This window comes from Coregonus lavaretus (genome assembly GCF_964263955.1).
Source record: "Coregonus lavaretus genome assembly, chromosome: 27".
Lineage (NCBI taxonomy): Eukaryota > Metazoa > Chordata > Actinopteri > Salmoniformes > Salmonidae > Coregonus > Coregonus lavaretus.
In genome coordinates, this window is record NC_140014.1 from 25,534,294 (window position 1) to 25,556,280 (window position 21,987).

Consider the following 21,987-nt stretch of genomic DNA (forward strand, 5'->3'; position numbering starts at 1 on the left):
TGACTTGGTCTGGTGCCCACATGGAGGGGGAAAGGGGATAGAGAGCCTAACCTCTGCTGTTCTGAGTCTGCACTGAGGGAACTGGAGGTCCAGGGAGAGTCAGAGACACAAGCCTGTTGGGGTCGACACAGTTAGTGGACCTGCCTGCCTGGCTGGTTACAGACATACTGCTGAGGCACAGAGATGATGAGAAACATCACTCACCGCTGGATGGTCCCTGCCCAGAGTCTTCTCCCTGATGGCCAGAGCGTCGTTCAGCAGGTTGGCTGCCTCTTTGTATTTGTTCTGGTCCCTGAGAGAGGAGAGAGAGAAAGAGAGAGACAAGCCATGGGGCATGTTACCGTGGTTTCTCTGACAATGAGGTCAATTACCACGGTGTATCAAGAACAAGTTTGAAAACATTGGGAATCGTAACCATGGTTTCTCAACAATGGGAGCTAGTCTCTCACCACATAAACAACCATTTTATCCAACACAACCCTTCCTTATGGACAAATGTTTTGTCTTGGATAGACCTATATCAAGTATTGCAGGTAATCAACATGCAATGCAATCAATGATCATTACCAATCCCGTAACTAGCAGCTGACAACTCTTATCATACGAGCTGACTGATAACTTCAAACATATTGACTATAATTGATTCACACCCAATATACCAACCACCCCCACCCCAGAGCCCCTCCCCCGGACTGACCTGTAGACCAGGGCCAGGATGTTGAGCATGGTGGCCACATCTGGGTGGTCGTGTCCGGAGGTCTTCTCCAGGTCCTCCAGGGCCTGTTTGCAGAGGGGCACGGCCACCTCATAGCGGCCCTGGGAGGCGTACTGAATCACCAGGTTGTGGAGGGTCCTGAGGCGGGCCGGGATCTCATAGCCTCCCTGCTGGGCCGCAGCTGCTGCCGCACTACCGTGGGGCTGCTGGACTGGAGACACACAGAGCAGGGGGGCGAGGGGTTAACATAACATAAATTACTCACATGGACTATTCACTCAAACACATTATTAATGTTGGAGTGGAGAAAATTAGACACTGGCTGTGTCCGAATACCCATACTAGCGTACTAAATAGGAAGGATATATATTTTTTAATAGTATCGTGTTTCTCATTAGATGCCCACAGCTCTGTATCACCTCTGAAGGAGGGACAGTGGGCTGCAGTAAGAACACTCTCCACCACACAGGAAGAGAGCCTGGAAGATATCAGTATCATTAGTATCGCGGCAAGGAAACAAAACACGAAGGGTATTAACTTCTTTAGGAAAACAGCCTTAATGTTGGAAACAAACATTATGTTGTCATCCAGAGTCACATTTATTTTCCAAGCTAAAGCACACAATATTTAACATACAGCAGGTTTTTAAAGGACAAGATAGTTTATTCTGCTTTGCGTTTTCATTCTTGCCATGGAAACAATATTTAGATACTGGTACCATCCTGACCTTACACAGGAAGTACCAAAAGTGTCACGCCGGCAAAAACTGATCCCAGGTGTTCAGACCACTCACACTAGTGACGAATCCTATCGACATGCATGGCCAAGCCAAAGATATCCACTTGAAAAAGTGGTAGTGCAAATACAGCGCACTGCAACTACCTAAAAACATAGCCAGGGCGCATTGTACCAACTCCAGCATTGCACTGATAGGGACCTAAGAGCCTATCAACGAGGTAGCAGTCAGGACAGTAGAGGAGTCTAATCCACTTCACTATAACAGTACCAGCCCAGGATCCTGTCATACAGACACAGAGCCCCATCTCAGCCAGCTCTGCTTAATGTGGCAGCAGGATTACTGTGAGCGCACCCAGGACCATTTGATGATGTGTTCCTCCCCGCAGTCTGGAGAGCTTCCTGGCACTACCCACTCTTCCCTTTGATCCTCTCTTTCTTTCCCTCTGCAGAAACACGGATTAAAATAAAGTAATAATATCCCAATACAAACACAATAAAGGACTAGAGATCCTGCTCCTCTCTCCCTCCCTCCTCCACAGCCCTATCTGCATCTCATTAGCTCTCTATGTGGTGAAGCTATTACTGGATATGTAACATATTGCAGGGATTTAAAGGGTACTAATGTAGATTACTGATATGTCTTACTTCATTTGTTGAATGTGGTTCTGTGTAGGATCATTATACGATATTGTAATGTACGTAAGATCCCTTTTGTTTAATTTTGTCAATAATAATCTGCTTAATGGGGAGTGGTTGTCTGTCTCTCTGCCTCAGATCCTCTCCTGTACATGCTGGTTGCTGGAGTGAACCCAACCCAGTGCTTGTGTGATCTGGCTCACTGGGTCCATTTCCATTTGGCCTGCTTCCACACTCAACCAGCTCTGTCTAATAGCACTTTAAAGCTCACAGCGATCAGGCCTTTCAGACCAACAGGAGGAGAAAGTAGTTAAAGAGGGACCAGTCAATGTATAGGAGGGAGTGGGGAGGGAAAGTGGGAACAAGGAGAGAGGAGAGGGAATGGGAGGTGAGGAACGAAGAGAGACGTGTGGATAGGAAGAAGACACTCACTGCCAGGAGGTTGGTCATCCTGGTCGTCTGGGAACAGATCATCCAGATTCTCTTTACTGGAGACAGAGTCCTTCTCCTAACAGGGGAAAACAGAGAGGGCAGATGATTGTTATTGTCATTTAGAGTAAACCAGGCAGATGAAAAGCGGTGGTGTGTGTGTTTGCGTCAGCCTGCCTGCGTGTTGTGTATGGTGTGGGTTAACTGACCGATGGCGACAGGTCCTCGTCGTACTTCTTCAGCTGGTTCATGAACTCCAGGTGTTTCTTCTCCTCCTCCAGCTGAGCCACGCTCTGCTCACTCTTCTGCAGCTTTTGCTGGGTGCCAGCCAGCTCGTCCCTCAGCCACTGGTTCTCCTGGCACAACCGGCGAACCTGTGCCCGCAGCTTCTGCTTCTCCGACTCTACAGAGCTCAGGTGGCCCGACAGCGCCATCATCACCTGGGCCAAACACAGCAGGGGAACGGGGGGGGGGGGGGGGTCGAGGAAGAACACTGGTGGTAAATTAATGGATAATCCTCTGTTTCAGTCTGGTTTTCTGACACTCAGACCATTTAAGTAGTAGGTGACTGTGGGTTCTCCATCTAGCTGTCTAATTTGAAGGTTCATTCGATCAGATCCCAGAGGGCTCTAGCTCCAGCACACCCAGATCCAGAGGTATGTAGCAGACAAACAGTGTACTGACCTGTGCCTCGCTCAGGCCCAGCTCCAGCATCTCCAGGGACCTGCGGATCATGAGGGACTTCTCCTCCACCAGGACACCCTGGTCTTCCTGCTTCAGGCAGCGCAGCGTGCCCAGCAGGCCCTCCAAGATAGAGTTGTGCTCCTGCTTCAGAGCCTCCAGGCCCTGGATCACCTGCTTGGTCCTGGAGATAATCTCATCCTGAGACAGCTTCTCCCCAGGGTCCTCCTCCTCCTTCACACACACCATGGTGGACATGTTCTCACGCATCCTGTACCAGGCACAAAGAAGAGGAATGGATTTAGTTGTCAGAAGTACAGATACCCTGGCCTAAGTACATTATAAATGTGCTGGCCCTTTAATTCACTGTCGCTAAATGCATTAGCCCTACACCATATTTGTTTACTTTTGACCTGTATCCATTGTGTTAGAGACTCAGACACTTTTGCTTGATATAACTTCTGTCCTCACAGCTGGGCGCCATATGACATTTTATCATCAGACAGCCTTTCCAACATCCACTTTAATCTAGCCCGTCTCAGTCAATATGCTCCTCTCCGTGTGTCTGCGTGGGAGAATAAGTATGTTTGTTGCACAAAGCGTGCTTATCAACCAATGACACACATACAGGCAGGGCTTCTGTGCTGAAGACAGACCTTGATGTATGGTAAGTCGAGGAAGAATGAAGAGTGTCTGGGAAATGTATTTGAAGACCTTCTGCTCTGACAGCTGCTCCTCTATTAGTTCAAACACAGAGCCTAGCTGAGGACTTGACGATGTAAATAAGCTTGGACAAAAGGAGCAGTGGAGCATTCTAGACTGCAATGTTTGAGAGACGCGCTGTCACTGGCAATTCCAGGCCCCTCCCAAAACATTCTCCCACCTGGCGAATAAACGTTTAGAACACTCAATGAATAGACGTAAAGGTCCAGCTCAAAGACTACCACCACATACATTTTGCATTTTTGTCATTTAGCAGACGCCCCAAATGCAATTAGGGTTAAGTGGTCCTCTGTAGCTCAGCTGGTAGAGCACGGTGCTTGTAACGCCAAGGTAGTGGGTTCGATCCCCGGGACCACCCATACACAAAAAAAATTATGCACGCATGACTGTAAGTCGCTTTGGATAAAAGCGTCTGCTAAATGGCATATTAATTTTTAAAAAAGTGCCTTGCTCAAAGGCATATAGACAGATTTTTAACTAGTCGGCTAGGATTCGAACCAGCAACCTTCTGCCCGATTCACATCAGAAACACGAATTAATTCATCAAAAAAATATCAACACTAGGCCTATAGGCTATGCCTACGCTGCGTTGTATGCCATTGCCTCGTGAGTAAATATGAGCTGAAAAAACATTGTAGGCTATTCCGTTAAAACAACTACAGCCTCTGTGCATGTTGTAATCAAAATTCTAATCTTAACTGGCGGATTTCAAACGATCCTTTTGTGAGGCGCAGCCGGGAACTCTGTAGATGGCGAGTGGTAGGGCGAGTGGTGGGATCGATAAACCAGAATTGGAGGATCTATCATCGTTTAAATCTCCAGTTTGGGAACATTTTGACTTCACAGTCGATTAAAACGGCAATGGACAGAGTTGTGTATAAGAAGTTAATAGTATGTTCTCCACTGCTCAACGAGATAGCCTATGCAGTGGCACTTGTAGCTTGTTGTTGTTGTCGGCCAATCACAAGTCATCAAAGCACCACTAGTCATAGAGCCTCCGTGTGTGGCAAAGCAAGTTAGGAGATTATCTAATCAATGGAAGATGGAATTAAAATGATGGAATTCAAAGTTAAATGAGAAGTATATGCTACAACGAACAAGAGCCAACAGGTAGGCTGCTATTTAAAGTGAAACTGACAGCTTTTTAGCAACATGAAATCTTATTAAAATCTGTTCATATACACCCCGAGGAAGAATGACACCAGTTTTTTTTATATTTTCTGACAAGTGAACATTTAGATATGGTAATTTCATAAATTCATAGAATGTTTGGGAATTACGTATATATAGTAAGGCATTTGTGAAAATTCTATATCAACATAGAGTGGGAAAGCGGCTGTACGTTTGGACAATTAAGAGACACTGCAGCAAATAAAAGCTAATAAAACACATCTGCCTCGTCCAGGACCGGAGTCTACGCAGACCGGAGCGCCATAGCCAATCAGAGCTTTACAGTAGGCCTTTATGCAAATAACCATTTTGCCACACTGGTCAAACAACCATGAAAAGGTAGACACTCTCACCCTCAGTTATGCACATCCACAACAACAAGATCAACAACTAATGCTAGCCAGAGCAAGATTAGCTCAAATCTAACGAGGGAACATTAGATAAACCCTGTCAAACATTTTCAGATAGTTGGCTGTCAAAATTGCACTGATAAACGATGGGGAATAGTAGCCTGCTCGTCCTTCTGCTGCTTGCCTGCCAATGCATGCTTGTCCCAACCCAGATTTTGACAAATGAATGGGAACTGTCCTGCCTGCCTGCCCATTTGATCAATTCCAAATACATTTGATTGGCAACTAAGGGTGCGTTCGTAAATTGCCTCCAGCGTGTCAGAGTACGCTGTTCGTAAATTCAGAGCGTTCAGAGCGCACACTGCACTATTGACACTGGACGCTCTGGACGAGAGGTAGGGTTGATACGAGCGTTCCTTACAATGGCAGTCAAGCACCCAAACTAGCTAAAGTTGGCTAGCTTGCTAGCTACTTCCAGACAAATGAGAGAACACCTCACTCTGACCATTTTAAACCGGGTGGGCATTACACGACTTTCAAAATCCTAATCACTGAGCCTCTCACATTAAACAACCGTTTTTCCTGTAGTTTTTTTTGTGTGTTGCCAATGTAGTGGTGCGCACACTAAACGATGTGGCACAGACAGTGGTCACACACAACAAGAATCTTCACTTGGTCGTGAGGATTCTCAATACCATGCTGTCTCGCGAAAACAATGTGATTTCATTTAACGTAGCTATGAGCTGTAGCTCAAAGCAGCCTCATAAATGTTCAGTCAGACATTCATGCTTGCCATACAGAGTTGAAATATCTAGCCAACATTTTGAATTGAATAACATTGCTTGTGAACTTCAGAGCTGTAACGATTTGGCACTTTGGCTTTGGTTGAAGTCAAGTAGAAACGCATAACCGTAGTAGTCACTGCTTCTGCTCCAGAGTCTACACATTCTGGGTGATGTGAAACAACAGCATCTTACTGGCTTCTTCTCTGACGAGCTCTCATTGGCTATTGCTGATCACAGTTCTCAGAACATCTCACATTACAAGAGCATTGCCGATTTTGTGCCGATAAAATCAAACCTGTTTAAAAATATCAGGACGTCTAGGACTGTTCAAAGACGAGATCGGTAGCCCTTGGATTGCGTCTTTGACCCGCTCACATTAAACGAGCATCGGTGACGGCCGCGCACCCGAGTAGTCAACGACCTAGGGATTTTGTCTCCGATCTCAAAAACTTTGTCTATGACAACTAAATCGAGGCCAAAATTGTGTAGTGTACACCCGGCTTTACTTGCCCTAGCAGAGCTGGTTAGGCTGTTTACATGTTATCTAGAGCGTTAGTGACTAACTGTGATGCTGGCAACAATTTAATTTAATCAAATCACCACAGCTATCCCCATTGAGACAGTGTCTGTGCCTCGATCTAGGTTGAGCAAAACTAAACATGGCGGTGTTCGCATTAGCAATCTCACTTGAATAAAGACCTCCTCCATTCCTGTCATTATTGAAAGAGATTGTGATATCTCACATCTCAAAATAGGGCTACTTAATGTTAGATCCCTCACTTCCAAGGCAGTCATAGTCAATGAACTAATCGCTGATCATAACCTTGATGTGATTGGCCTGACTAAAACATGGCTCAAGCCTGATGAATTTACTGTGTTAAATGAGGCCTCTCCTCCTGGTTACACTAGTGACCATATCCCGTGCGCATCCCGCAAAAGGTGGAGGTGTTGCTAACATTTGACAGTAAATTTCAATTTACAAAAAAATTAAAAGATTTTTCGTCTTTTGAGCTTTTAGTAATGAAATCTATGCAGCCTCTCAATCACTTTTTATAGCTAATGTTTATAGGCCTCCTGGGCCGTATACAGTGTTTCGCACAGAGTTCCCTGAATTCCTATCGGACCTTGTAGTCATGGCAGATAATATTCTAATTTTTGGTGACTTTAATATTCACATGGAAAAGTCCACAGACCCACTCCAAAAGGCTTTTGGAGCCATCATCGACTCAGTGGGTTTTGTCCAACATGTCTCGGGACCTACTCATTGCCACAGTCATACTATTGGACCACCAACTTATTATGTTTGCAGTGGCAACAAGTAATCTACTCAGACTCCAACCAAGGATCATCAAAAGCCGTGCTATAAATTATTGTACAACCCAAAGGTTCCTAGATGCCCTTCCAGACTCCCTCCACCTACCCAAGAATGTCGGAGTACAAAAATCAGTTAACCACCTAACTGAGGATCTACATTGCGTAATACCCTAGATGCAGTCGCAAATTTGCTCCCTGGTAAACAGAAAATACCCGAGCCCTGAAGCAAGCTTCCAGAAATTCTAGCCCGTCACTAAAAGTGGCAGTAACCTTGACATGGAATATGTAAAAAAAACTAAAATCAGCCTATATCGAATCTCCCATTCCCCTCAAATTTTAGAAAAAGCTGTTGCGCAGCAACTCGCTGCCTTCCTGAAGACAAATAATGTATATGAAATGCTTCAGTCTGGTTTTAGACCCCATCATAGCACTGAGACTGCAATTGTGAAGGTGGTAAATTACCTTTTAATGGCGTCAGACCAAGGCTCTGCATCTGTCCTTGTGCTCCTAGACCTTAGTGCTGCTTTTGACACCATCGATCACCACATTCTTTTGGAGAGATTGGAAACCCTAATTGGTCTACAAGTTCTTGCCTGGTTTAGATCTTATCTGTCGGAAAGATTTCAGTTCGTCTCTGTTGATGGTTTGTCCTCTGACAAATCAATTGTACGTTTCGGCGTTCCTCAAGGTTCCGTTTTAGGACCACTATTGTTTTCACTATATATTCTACCTCTTGGTGATGTCATTCGGAAACACAATGTCAACTTTCACTGCTATGCGGACGACACAGCTGTACATTCCGATGAAACATGGTGAAGCCCCAAAATTGCCTACCCTGTAAGCCTGTGTTTCAGACATAAGGAAGTGGATGGTGGCAAACATTTTTATTTTAAACTTGGACAAAACAAAGATGCTAGTTCTAGGTCCCAAGAAACAAAGAGATCTGCTGTTGGATCTGACAATTAATCTTGATGGTCGTCTCAAATAAAACTGTGAAGGACCTCAGCGTTACTTTTTTCCATCTTCGTAACATTGCAAAAATCTGAAAAGTTTTGTCCAAATATTTTACAGAAAAGCATGCTTTTGTCACTTCTAGATTAGACTACTGCAATGCTCTACTGTCCGGCTACCAGGATTAAGCACTAGATAAACTTCAGTTAGTGCTAAATACGGCTGCTAGAATCTTGACTAGAACCAACAAAAAATATCATATTAAGCCTGGCTTCCTGTTAAGCCTAGGGCTGATTTTAAGGTTTTACTGCTAACCTACAAAGCATTACATGGGCATGCTCCTACCCATCTCTCCAATTTGGTCCTGCCGTACATACCTACACGTACGCTACGGTCACAAGACGCAGGCCTCCTAATTGTCCCTAGAATTTCTAAGCAAACAGCTGGAGTCAGGGCTTTCTTCTATAGAGCTCAATTTTTATGGAATGGTCTGCCTATCCATGTGAGAGACGCAGACTCGGTCTTGACCTTTAAGTCTTTACTGAAGACTCATCTCTTCAGTAGGTCCTATGATTGAGTGTAGTCTGGCCCAGGGGTGCGAAGGTGAACGGCAAGGCACTGGAGCGACGAACCGCCCTTGCTGTCTCTGCCTGGCCGACTCTCCTCTCTCCACTGGGATTCTCTGCCTCTGACCCTATTACAGGGGCTGAGTCACTGGCTTACTAGTGCTCTTCCATGCCGTCCCTAGGAGGGGTGCGTCACTTGAGTGGATTGAGTCACAGACGTGATCTTCCTGTCCAGTTTTGCGCCCTCTCGGGCTTGTGCAGTGGAGTTGATCTTCGTGGGCTATACTCAGCCTTGTCTCAGGGTAGTAAGTTGGTGGTCTGTTGATATCCCTCTAGTGGTGTCGGGCTGTGCTTTGGCAAAGTGGGTGGAGTTATATCCTGCCTGGTTGGCCCTGTCCGGGGGTATCGTCGGACGGGGCAACAGTGTTCCCCGACCCCCCCCGTCACAGCCTCCAGTATCTATGCGGCAATAGTCTATGTGCCGGGGGGCTAGGGTCAGTCTGTTATATCTGGTGTAATTCTCCTGTTCTGTGTGAATTTAAGTACGATCCCTCGCTCTCCCTCCCCTCCCGGAGGATCTGAGCCCTAGGACCATGCCTCAGGACTACCTGGCCTGATGACTCCAGTTTCAACTGTTCTGCCTACGGCTATGGAACGCTGACCTGTTCACCGGACGTGCTACCTTGTCCCGGACCTGCTGTTTTTGACTCTCTCGATCACACCTGCTGTCTCGACCTCTGAATGACCCTGCTGGTCATCTATGAACGTTTGAACATATTGAAGAACAATCTGGCCTTAATGGCCATGTACTATCTCCACCCAGCACAGCCAGAAGAGGACTGGCCACCCCTCAGAGCCTGGTTCCTCTCTAGGTTTCTTCCTCCACCCCTCAGAGCCTGGTTCATCTCTAGGTTTCTTCCTCCACCCCTCAGAGCCTGGTTCATCTCTAGGTTTCTTCCTCCACCCCTCAGAGCCTGGTTCATCTCTAGGTTTCTTCCTCCACCCCTCAGAGCCTGGTTCATCTCTAGGTTTCTTCCTCCACCCCTCAGAGCCTGGTTCATCTCTAGGTTTCTTCCTCCACCCCTCAGAGCCTGGTCCCTCTCTAGGTTTCTTCCTCCACCCCTCAGAGCCTGGTTCCTCTATAGGTTTCTTCCTAGGTTCCTGCCTTTCTAGGTAGTTTTTCCTAGCCACCTGCTTCTACATCTACATTGCTTGCTGTTTGGGGTTTTAGGCTGGGTTTCTGTATAGCACTTTGTGACATCTGCTGATGTATAAAGGGCTTTATAAATACATTTTATTTTAATTACTTTTTTTGCTGACGTTTACTGACACCGGTCATATTCAGCGGGTGTTACACATTTGTAAAATCATCAGTTATTCTGCGCTCTGGCACACTCTGAAATCGGAGTAAATAGCCAGAGTGAATTTTCAAATGCAAGAGATATGCTAACTAGATAAGTCATTCAAGTTCAGCATAGCTAGATAGCAAAGTGATTCTAATTTCTTGCTAGCTAACCAAATGACTTGCATCTCTAGCTGTAGCCACCGAAAAAACAATATGAGGGGGAAAAAGTCGGTCACTCATCCAATGACATCCTCCCAGCATCTAGCTAGCTATCGTAAGGGTCTGTGTTTTTAGCTTGCTAAATAAATAGCTACATATAGATACGCTAGCCTATTAGCCACGTTATGACTGACTTGTGATTATTGCCCTTGCTAATTTGATTGTATTGACATTCCCAGCATTAATTACATTTGTCTGTTTTTGTCAGAAATTTTGAAACTGAAACAATGCATCCCGAATGGGTCGAGGCAGCAAACAATGTACCAGACCAGCTGTGACTTACAACCTGATAGCAATATTTTTTGGACTACCAAGAAATGTATTGGTAAATTATATTAATCATGCAATGAACTGCATCCATCTATTCTGCCAACAATGCCTTACCATACGTCATGGAATTTTGAGCCAAATAGAACCTATTTTTAAAACCTCTTATAAAGTTGGTTTTGTAGCATAAACTGGGAATTTGATATGACTGATATTATGATTGATTGTTTAATATCTGCAAAGTAGTTAAAACGCTGTCAGTTCCACTTTAATAATCTGAATGGAGGTGTTATTTGTAACTGTAGGACAGGAAGAAAGCGCATGCAGACTCAATTAGCCTAGCTAGCTGGCTAGCTAACTTAGCTAGCTATCTTCGCCAACTAGCTTCTCTCAGTTTGATGCAGTCAAGACAGGTACTACGTAATCATACTAGATGATAAAGAACCTAGCTATGACAAGCTAGAAGTTAGTCTACTAGCGCAAGTCGGCTCGGTTGGTTGCTGCCTCTCTCTCCCTCCTCGCTCCCATTTCACTCGCTCACAGTACACACACCGCAAGGCCCCTCCATTTCGTAACGGGTCCAACTTTTTAGACCTCTACTTGAGGCCCAACATAAGAATCCCTGTCACAACAGACAATGCCAGGTACATTGTGAATGATGTCACAGAAACTGGACTTGGGCCACAAATAGGTTGCTTTTAAATGTTGTGTATTTTGCCAAATAAACAAAGACTAAACAGTAACTGATGGAATATGATTTTTCCGCTGTCCGAAAACTAATAACCGTTACACACCTAATGGTAACATAAAACAACATACACCCCTGGTGGTGTAAAACACACATGAAACCGACAAACACAATTTTCTTTCTGTATCAAACTTTCATGCTCTAGTTTTTGTTTCTTTCTTCAGATGAAACCCAGAACAAAAAGGACCATAGGGAGGGAGGGAATTATTTTGATGTTATTGTTTAAAATGTAAATCTGGTTTATAGCGTAGCCCGGGGAGACTCAGTGTCCTCAAAGGGGTGTTAAACTCGTACAAGCACTTCCCTGGAGTCAGGTTTGTGCTGTTATGGAGATGTGGAGGGGCGGTTGGATACTCGAACAAACAGATTCCCTGCACAATCCTGCAGAATAAGGTGTTGAAAGGCTTTAGGGACTGAATGCATGCAGTAGGCTATGTCTAGAAAACAAATAGACCACGGGTGACCTACCGAGATTTACCTCATACTAACTGGGTATCAAAGCTGCTGTATGAGCCAATGAGCCAAAGTGAGAGAGCTGCCAGGAAGGCACCTCCAGACCTCTCTGCATGAAATCACTGACACTGGCAGTTACCACCACCACCACCATCTCAGACAGGTTCACGGACTTGAGGTTTTAGATGCAGGAATTTTTCTGCCATTGAAGTTTGGGTGGGCCGCCTAAGTATTTTTTTCGGACCAAACAGTGTTAAAATTTTGGGGAAAAGCTTTCAGTGTAAACTTAAAAGACAAAAAACTAAGTATGTAGAAAAGATAATGGAGCTAGGGTAAGTGTACCTATTAAGCCCACCAAAATCTAAGTTTAGACATTTCTAACATATACTGCCCTCATTTTTTTTATAAAAGTGGAGATAAATTGTAAGATTAATCTCTCATGTGAATCTTTATGACAGTATTTTTTATAAGACAAATATTTGACAAAATATGTGAAAAGTCCAGGCTGTGCTTAATGGGTGGTGAATGTACCCTTTAAGCTCATGCATATTCCAAATAAGCCCACCTCTTCAATAATACATTTTAATTCATTTCCAAATGTTCAAAACTTACAAACGGACAATTCTTACGTACAATTGTATTATATTAATCTCCCCTAAAGTTATTAAAATAAACGGATCATTACTAATCCATGAAAGTAGCACTCATAACAGCGGTGTGGTCCAATCGTATCCACAGAGATCAATGTGGATTTAGGCTTTTGTTCTTGTCAACCAGTACACACCTGATTCAACTAATCAACTTATCATAGACTTCAATCGAGACATGATTAGTTGAATCAGGTGTGTTATTGCATGGTTAGAACAAAAACCTACACCGGCCCTCTGTGGATAAGAAAGACCACAAGAAACACAAAGACCGTACACAACTTTCAATGAATTATCTGAAATCTGATTTACATTTGCTGTACTGCTATTCTTGTTAATTAGTTCAACAAGATGTAGGACAGCCCAGCCCCCGAAGTGACTCCTATCAACTGTACGCAAGAGGGTTTATCGTCTTCTCAGAAATTCAGCCTTCTCTGTGCTGCTCTCCACATCCTGAGGTCTGATATCTGATTGGAGGTTAACTTTACAGTAATACCATTGGTCAACAACTCATTAGGGCTGGCAGATATTTTGAATTAATTATATTAATTTGAATGTATGTTTTAGCGCAATGTTCCAAATGCCTGTATCGCAAGAATGTAGGTGTTAATCTTTTTGTTCTAGTCTCCTTTGCTCCTTCTGTGCTGTGTGCACTTTCCCAGAGAGGAAGAGGTAGAGAGGGGCCCAACTCAGCAGAAAATATGTCTCCCTCCAGCAGATGGTGTTTTTTTGTTGTTTCGCCCACCAAGCAATAAGTTTTTGTATGGAGGTCAATGAGAGTGTCGAATTTGGTCGACAACTTTTTTGGGGGGGCTTATTTCTTACGTGAGGTTTATTTAATCGAATAGAAGTTTCGTAATGCTTAGGTTGTTACGAGTGTACTGATATACAGTTGAAGTCTGAAGTTTACATACACCTTAGCCAAATACATTTAAACTCAGTTTTTCACAATTCCTGACATTTAATCCTAGTAAAAATTCCCTGTCTTAGGTCAGTTAGGATCACCACTTTATTTTAAGAATGTGAAATGTCAGAATAATAGTAGAGAGAATGATTTATTTCAGCTTTTATGTCTTTCATCACATTCCTAGTGGGTCAGAAGTTTACATACACTCAATTAGTATTTGGTAGCATTGCCTTTAAATTGTTTAACTTGGGTCAAACGTTTCGGGTAGCCTTCCACAAGCTTCCCACAATAAGTTGGGTGAATTTTGGCCCATTCCTCCTGACAGAGCTGGTGTAACTGAGTCAGGTTTGTAGGCCTCCTTGCTCGCACACGTCTTTTCAGTTCTGCCCACAAATGTTCTATAGGATTGAGGTCAGGGCTTTGTGATGGCCACTCCAATACCTTGACTTAGTTGTCCTTAAGCCATTTTGCCACGACTTTGGAAGTATGCTTGGGGTCATTGTCCATTTGGAAGACCCATTTGCGAACAAGCTTTAACTTCCTGACTGATCTCTTGAGATGTTGCTTCAATATATCCACATAATATTCCTTCCTCATGATGCCATCTATTTTGAAGTGCACCAGTCCCTCCTGCAGCAAAGCACCCCAAAGCATGATGCTGCCACCCCCGTACTTCACGGTTGGGATGTTGTTCTTCGGCTTGCAAGAAGAAAAATCAAAATTTATAGAATTGCAGAAGATTGGCTTAAAAATGCAAAAATGTCACAATATCGCCAAGATGGGGGCCTCTAAAATTCTCTAAAATTAGCAGCATTGATGGGCCGGTGACATTTATCAATATATTTGCTTGTATTTACACCCCAAAAATGAAATGCTAATTAGCTCCTAATGTGGCTATCATAAAGAACTACAAATGCCATAATCTGGACAAGACTGCAGAATCTAGGCAAAGGTAAGAATCTCTGGATTAAACTATCTAATGTTAGGTAAATGTAGTAATGAATAAACTGGCTACATTTCTTTAAATGGACAATTCTGTGAACTGTCTTGTGCAAGTTTTAAATTGACAGTACCTGTTAGCAAAGGTGTCAGCTAGAGATGACATGCAGGTGCTTGCAGGGATTTGTGGTTTTGCATGATGTCTACTTTGATGCTAATTAGCGTTTTTGAATCAGAGAGTAAATAGAGCCGAATATATTGATAAAAGTCACCTTGTCCAAGAGAGATTTACATGGTCATCAAAACGTCACGGCAGGGTAAGCCTACACGAAACACAGCCCTTATTTAAAAATTCCCTATGGGAAAAATTAATGGTGGAAAAACGATTGGAACCATTTCCCTGCTTGACCGCAAGGTTTTATGACACCTCCACTGTGTGGCTCTTTGGTAGAGAAAGCAAAAACCAATCAGTGAAAAAGAGGAACCAACACAGTGCTTGTACTGGCAGACATTCTTGTATTAAGATGTAGAGATTGTGTAAGACTACTCAGAGGGTTAGTCAGCCTTATGCAAGCTGATAATCATCAACTGTGACTCCGGAGCTAGGATACTGAGAGAAACTTCCCACCCAACCCACACTGACCACAACAGCATCCACAACTTCAGTGTGTGTGTGAGTCATTGTCCTTCCCATGCACTATGCAGCATCCGCGTTTTATAGATGGCAGCATCCCCTGGGCTTCAGTCTAAGGGATTTGCTGGTCGTTTGCATGGTTACTTTGCCCTTGGGCATCTTCACACTGAGGATGGAATCTAACAAGGCCATTCGACTGCACTGGCCCTCTCCTCCTCACACTGACACTCAGGTCAGGACATATCAGCTTCAAAACAACCCTTCACTTATTTTTTGCAAGTTAAGCAGACACGTGTAGACCCATGGATATTTTTGGTAATTCAATGCAGCTCCAGAAGCAAGAAATGGAGGGTGGGTACTGAAGGGGTGGGATAGGTACAGTGAGTGGTGTATAGTATTATTTCAGCTGTACTATTCCTCCAAAAATGAAGAAAAAACAAAACATCGGCAAGCTCTGAGACAGGCAAGTTCCTCAGTTCCACGCAGCCTAGTAGAATTCACATTCACAGCCCCTTTTCAGCAGTGACTGACTTTCAAACCCCCAGCTGTCAGCCCAAATACACTGGGCTCAGTATCCCTAGTCACCACAGCGTCTACATCCTCCTCATCAACACAGACACACTTTCAGAGGGCACAAGAGTCCTCCTACAGAACATCTCTCCTGAATTTCAATGACAACCATCAACGCTAGGCAGGCAGTCACAGAAAAAAAAAACAGAAGCTCTGAGGGTGATGAGAACACATATCTAGCTACAGTAGACACAGATACTTGGCCAACTGAACTGTTGTTTTCATTAAGTTCCCCTTCTCGGTTATCTAGTTAACTATTCGTATTCTATAAATTGAGGAATCTGTAGTACCAGTTCAGTGTCCTCAAACTTAGCTAGCCGCAGTTTTAGTGCGTGCATTGTGGTTATAACAGATAGGAGGATTCAGGAAGTTTATGCTAACTACCTAATCTCAGGATAAATCACAAGTGTACTGTAGCTAGCTAGCCACAAATTATAATTTGTCAGATTAATTAAAAAGCCTGACTTCTGTTAATTGAACAGAAATATATTGTTTTAAAGATGCAATGATATCAGCAAGTCTATGTTCGGCATCTAACTAGCTAACGTTAGCTGGTAGTCAACATTAGCTGCCACTGACAGACACTCCCAGCCAGTCAATCTTACCGTCCTGTTGGACATCCGTTGCCCCCAAGTAAAGTCCGACTTCAATCCAGAGTTTCTGATTCAAAACCCTCAAATGTTGTATACTTCTGAAATACCAAATTATTAACTGTTTATAAACTTTGCTCAGCTAACCTAGCGAATTATTATATAGCTTGCGCTTTTCTTCCTTAATGACCGGAGATACCTAAACCAATGCGGTTTAGCTAGCTAACGTTAGCTGTCACGCCGCGGATTTGATTGCTTATCGCTGCATCATCGGTGACTACATACCAAAGTACGTCAAGAGATAGCTAAACAAAAAATGAGATATATTCTCCTGTGTTACACGATCTTCAAGGTAGCTAAATACACGAGCTACTTTTCATTCCATGTAACTAGGTCTAACATCTTTAGAGACAATTTTGTCGGTCTAATGCTGTGCGAAAATGGCGTTACCGTCCTCGCGACCCAGCTCCCTTCCTTGATCATGATGTCATCATATTTAGATTAAAGCGGCAATCAGGAGTACAAACAATCACAAAGCGTATTCAGCGCCCCTGTTTCTGTAAAAAGCTGAGGGATGGGGCTGGAGAAATGTACCATTCTCAAATTCATAGACAAAGCTATGGATGCAAGGACTGACCATCCATGATATCAAAATTATAGTTTTAACCATGTTTTGAGGCTATATAGTGTTCGTTTACGTTTACTTTGTTTACAAACATTGTAGTAAAACAAAATGTATATTTTGGGTTCTGATTAGGTATGACAGTTGAAATAAGGTCATGAGGCAGTCAAGACTCAATGGGTACATATAATTAATTTGTAAGTCCAAAAATCGATTGTTTACTGTAGCATACATCTATTTTGATGAATAAAGTGCTGTGTCATCATCATCATCATGTTGAATGAATAAAGTGTATATGCACAAAAGCTCTATCATACAATCAATCAACTCCATAATTTTGATTAGATATGTCTAACACTCCTCAGTTCTTTTATAAGACCAGATCATAAGAACTAGTGACTCATATGTCACTGTTGGTAAAAGGATTATCATGAGGGGTGGTGGGAGTGCTGTGTTCCTACCTATGGTTTCTATGCTCACTCAACTGTTACACCAAATAAAGAATGAACACTAAGGTAATCATGGAACAGAATATACCATATTTAATTAGTATCATGTGGTAGGGCTTCCTTTCTTCCAGCCTCTTCTCTCTGCAAGCGTTGTCCAGATGTCGTGGAAAGCCATTCAGCCCATAAGCAAGGTGATTTTGAAGTTACGTCTGTACCAGTCCCTGTCAATGAGATGAGGGGAGGGATGAGAGAGACAATACAGCAATAAATAGGAGTGAACTCATTATCATATTCACATATTGACAAATACAGCAAATAGTTGAGACCTTGAGCATGAGTTATATCACATGAATCATTATATTTCAATGACAGTGTGAGTAGTTGATCATAACCTGCTATTTCACCCTTCACTAAACAGTAGGACATTTGATACAGGGCATCCACCTGTTTGATAATTTCTAAGTAATAGTTCGTAACGTACTTATTGTAATTGGCATGTCTTATGCAGTTTTCATCCAGGCAGTTTTTAGTAAGACTGCCATTTTTTCACTGTTTAGAGGCCTTTTCCTTCCTGAGGAAATAAAAGGAACAACAAACATCAAGACATTTCAGTCACCCCCTGTCATCCATCAGTTTGATATCCTTCATACTTTCAGAGCACAATATCAGCTTACCTTTCTCATCTCTCTCAGTCAATACATTCTCCTTGAGTTGTGAGAGGATGAAGGTATCTTTTTCCTAAATGGGAAAACAGAAATAGCCTTAGAACACATCACACAGTAAAAAAAAAATGAATACACTACTACAGTACCGTTACTGTATAACATATTCACCTCAATATTTGACAAACAATGCAGTGCTGCCCTCTGGTGTGTTATCTATATTTATTATACCTCACTCAAAACACACATTTTCTAATAGGTTCCTGCTTAGCTTGGCTGTTACTACATAGGACATTTCATTTAAGGTCCAAGGAGGCTTATGCTAGACAGAGGCTGCTGAAATTAAGTAAAATAACCAAGAAACACACAGTAAAAGTGTATCACAACACTATTGTTCCCTCCAAGCTCGAAACCAAGCTCAAAGCCCTGCGTCTGGACACCACCCTCTGCAACGGGATCCTGGACTTCCTGACAGGCAGACCACAGGTTGTGAGGATTGGCAACAACACCTCCTCCACACTGACTCTTAACACAGGGGCCCCCCAGGGGTGTGTCCTCAGCCCTCTGCTGCACTTCCTGTTCACCCATGACTGCGTGGCTTTGCACGACACCAACTCCATCATCATGTTTGCTGATAACCCATCCTTCTACACCCCCCCTCCCCCAGTGGTGGTTGTCCCACTGGCTATCCTAAGTTGAATGCACCAATTTGTAAGTTGCTCTGGATAAGAGCGTCTGCTAAATGACTTAAATGTAAATGTAAAATGACACCACAGTTGTAGGCCTAATAACCAACAAGGACGAGTCAGCCTATAGCGAGGAGGTAAGTGAACTGGTATTGTGGTGCCAGGACAACAACATCTCCCTCAAAGTCAGAAAAACAAAGGAGTTGATTGTTGAAAAAGCCCTCCAGCGAGTGGCAAAGACATCACTGGGACCGGGCTCCCACTCATCCAGGACATCTACTCAAAACGGTGCCTGAGGAAGGCCTGCATCATCATCAAGGACCCCACACACCCCAGCCACGAGCGGTTCACTCCCTTACCGTCGGGCAGACGGTATCGGAGCATGAGGTCTGATACCAACAGGCTCAGAGACAGTTTCTACCTCCAAGCAATCTGACTGCTGAACACTTGAACTGGACTGACCACCTGCACTGACTCGCCACACCTTAGCACACATACACTCACTCACTCACCCACACAAACATACACTCATCCACAAACACACACACATTCATGCTACACACACACACACACACACACATCACAACTGCTGCTACCAGACTCTTATTATTATTGCTAAATACTGTACAATTTAAACACTTTCCCCCCCAATCCCCAAAACACGTGTAAATATTGGACTATAAATTGTGCCTTCCTGTATTATACTTATGCTAACATGTTTATTCTATTCTACTGAGACATTTACTTCATGTTCGTATTCTTCTCTTTTATTATTTCTTATTGTTGTTGCATTGTCGAGAAGGAACCTGCAAGTAAGCATTTAGTTGGACGGTGTATACCATATGTATCCTGTACATACGACTAGTAAAACGTAAAACTATCAACAACAGCTGAGGTAAGTAGTAAATAATGTGTGAGGCTCAGTGCACTACTTCTTTAGGTGCCTCTGAGTTGAGTCAATGAATAATTGAGGATGCCAACCTTGTTGAAAGTGATGTTCTGATTTGTCTAGAATGCATGGTTCCAATCCTTCGTCTCTTGCCTCAAGGTTCTAAGCTGCCTCTTGAGTTCAGTCTCATTCACATGGATGTGGTATAATATCGGCCGCAGGTTTGACAGCCTATGTGGGGGACCAATCCAGTCGTGCTTAGAGTCAGCAGCTGGGATGAACTGGGATCTCTGTTTCAAAAAGAAAGATAAATCAAACATTCTAATCATGTTACTTCCATAAACAGACCGTACACAGCAAAGTGTATCACACCTTGGCTGTCTTATAACCATCCCCTCATATCAATTCAACATTTGAAGCCAGGCAATTTTCTTATTTAGGGGGTTTGGTTATTAGGTGACAGTATCGCCTGCTGGCTCCTTGCAAAATTGTAGCTTTGTTTTATGACATAATCATACACAGCAGAGTGACTTCCTGCATAGAGAAATCCACATTTGAATTCAAATATGCCAGCACCTTACCAATTTGCAGCCTCCCTTGAGGCATGTCCACATTAGGAAGAGGCAATAGTGGTAGTCTTGGCAAATATTTCTGTAAGCAGGAAGTTGCCCTGTTGTGTATGATGATGGTATTTGTTGGTGAACACATAATTAGGAGAGGGAGTACAAACCATCGACGCTAGACAGAGAGGAATTTGCTTAAGCAAAAAGGCAGTTTATTAAACACAGAGATATCTGTTACTGTTAGCTACATGCATGGGATCCTGCTAATTAACATGCATGGACCTAATCATATGCCACACTAATAGTGTCAGCTGAGAAGGATGTTTAAACAGAGTTTACAGCATTACTTTATACAATGTAACATAAAGGAAGGGGTCCTTCTTCTAGTCCCTTGATTGGTTCCCGAGGCGTAGGAGGCGGGTCTGCTCTGTCCAGAGTAGAAGCCCCATTGGTGCACGGCAGAGTCCTCTGCCCTTGGCACCTGACCAGTAGAAGGGGGGGGGGGGGGGGGGGGTTGAGAATGAGTGTGCGTCCACAGTGAGATGTCTGTGTGTGTCAAAGAACTCGTGAGGCCTGAGTATGAGTGTGCGTAAGAAATGAAATATTGGTGTGTGTCAAGAGAAAGTGGTGGGGAGTAACTGGTGGTTTATGGCCGGAGAGGGGGTGTTGTCCTGTTATCGCATTCCTGCAAGACTAGGTCATCTGGTGAGAAGATAAGGTGTTCTCCTCTGTCCTTTGTTCTCTGACCTGGAACAGCATTTATTGAAAACAGGCTCCAAATGGGTCTTGCGCAACATTTTAGTCAGACCAATCTATAACATTTTATATTTACTACGACATATGACTTGTAACTAGCAGTAAGAATATGCTTCTTCTCATCAACCAAGAAGAGTGCTGTTACTAGCTAGTTCTATGTAAACACGTGCAGGTGCAGAACCATGTAAACATGTGGACGAGTTCGGCAAGCATGCATGCGTCTCGTGCAAGTATTTTCATCTTGTGTGCATGCTTCAGGTGATAGAAATCTGAATGCACTACCAGCGCTTTGAAAAGTTGATGTAATTATACATTCCTGTAGATATATTGTCTCACATTCCAACCTGCAAAATGACCAACTGCACGGACAACCAGTAAGGTCAGTTAAAATATCATTTTATTCCATTTTCTGGCTTGTAGAGGTCGTGAGAGGAAACTCTCCTGATCCAAACGCTCATTTATGCCCGACATATAATTCAATTCAATTCAACGTCCGGTTTCCAGTCTAGGTTGAGATTCAGACCAGAGACATGTAATAAGCACACGAAATCAATTAATTGATGACAAATCATTGTAATCAACCCAATCCCATGAAACATTTGGAGTTCATATAACTAGCTAGTTAGTTAGTGACGCACGCACCTTTCTAGTTGAATTCCCTTGTTTGGTTGGTTGACTTGAACTGCATCGACGACTGCCGTTCGCTGGTAAGGGCTGCATAGGTAATGTACCTAAAAGATTACAAGGACATGACCTCCGCAAGAAACATATTGTTGTTTTGACAGCCATTTTAGGACCTCTTCTAATCTGTATTTCACAGCATCGTTGACCTTCTGGACGTAGGTATTGAAAATAGCCACTGTTTACTTTAGTTCAGAATACACTCTTTTCATGCCATTCCGACGGGTGTGCGGTGTTATACGTCAAGGTGGGCGTGGGTTTCAAAGTGCAAGAACTGTCCAATGCGTGTCCACGTTCAACCG

General features: G+C 43.4%; 1 protein-coding gene and 1 pseudogene across 4 annotated transcripts in view; both read right to left on the reverse strand.

Annotated features, from left to right (window-relative positions):
* Positions 1-16,869, reverse strand: part of LOC311102441 (kinesin light chain 1) — a 32,454-nt gene extending 15,585 nt beyond the window's left edge. For all 3 annotated transcript variants that reach the window (XM_084143797.1, XM_084143796.1, XM_084143798.1), the window contains exons 1-6: positions 16,393-16,869; positions 3,203-3,470; positions 2,728-2,958; positions 2,522-2,597; positions 698-926; positions 205-292 (exon numbers count right to left, since the gene is read on the reverse strand). In XM_084143797.1, coding sequence (XP_083999923.1) covers positions 205-292; positions 698-926; positions 2,522-2,597; positions 2,728-2,958; positions 3,203-3,469 — 891 coding nt within the window. In that variant the 5' untranslated portion in view covers position 3,470; positions 16,393-16,869. The remainder of the gene's footprint in view (positions 1-204; positions 293-697; positions 927-2,521; positions 2,598-2,727; positions 2,959-3,202; positions 3,471-16,392) is intronic.
* LOC311102442 (cytochrome c oxidase assembly factor 8-like) lies at positions 14,299-21,912 on the reverse strand (annotated as a pseudogene). The gene is made up of 6 exons (XR_014615780.1): positions 21,647-21,912; positions 19,778-19,975; positions 18,123-18,186; positions 17,930-18,019; positions 17,537-17,669; positions 14,299-14,343 (listed from the first exon to the last, which is right to left on the reverse strand). The product of XR_014615780.1 is annotated as a cytochrome c oxidase assembly factor 8-like (transcript).
* Positions 21,913-21,987: the final 75 nt, after the last annotated feature.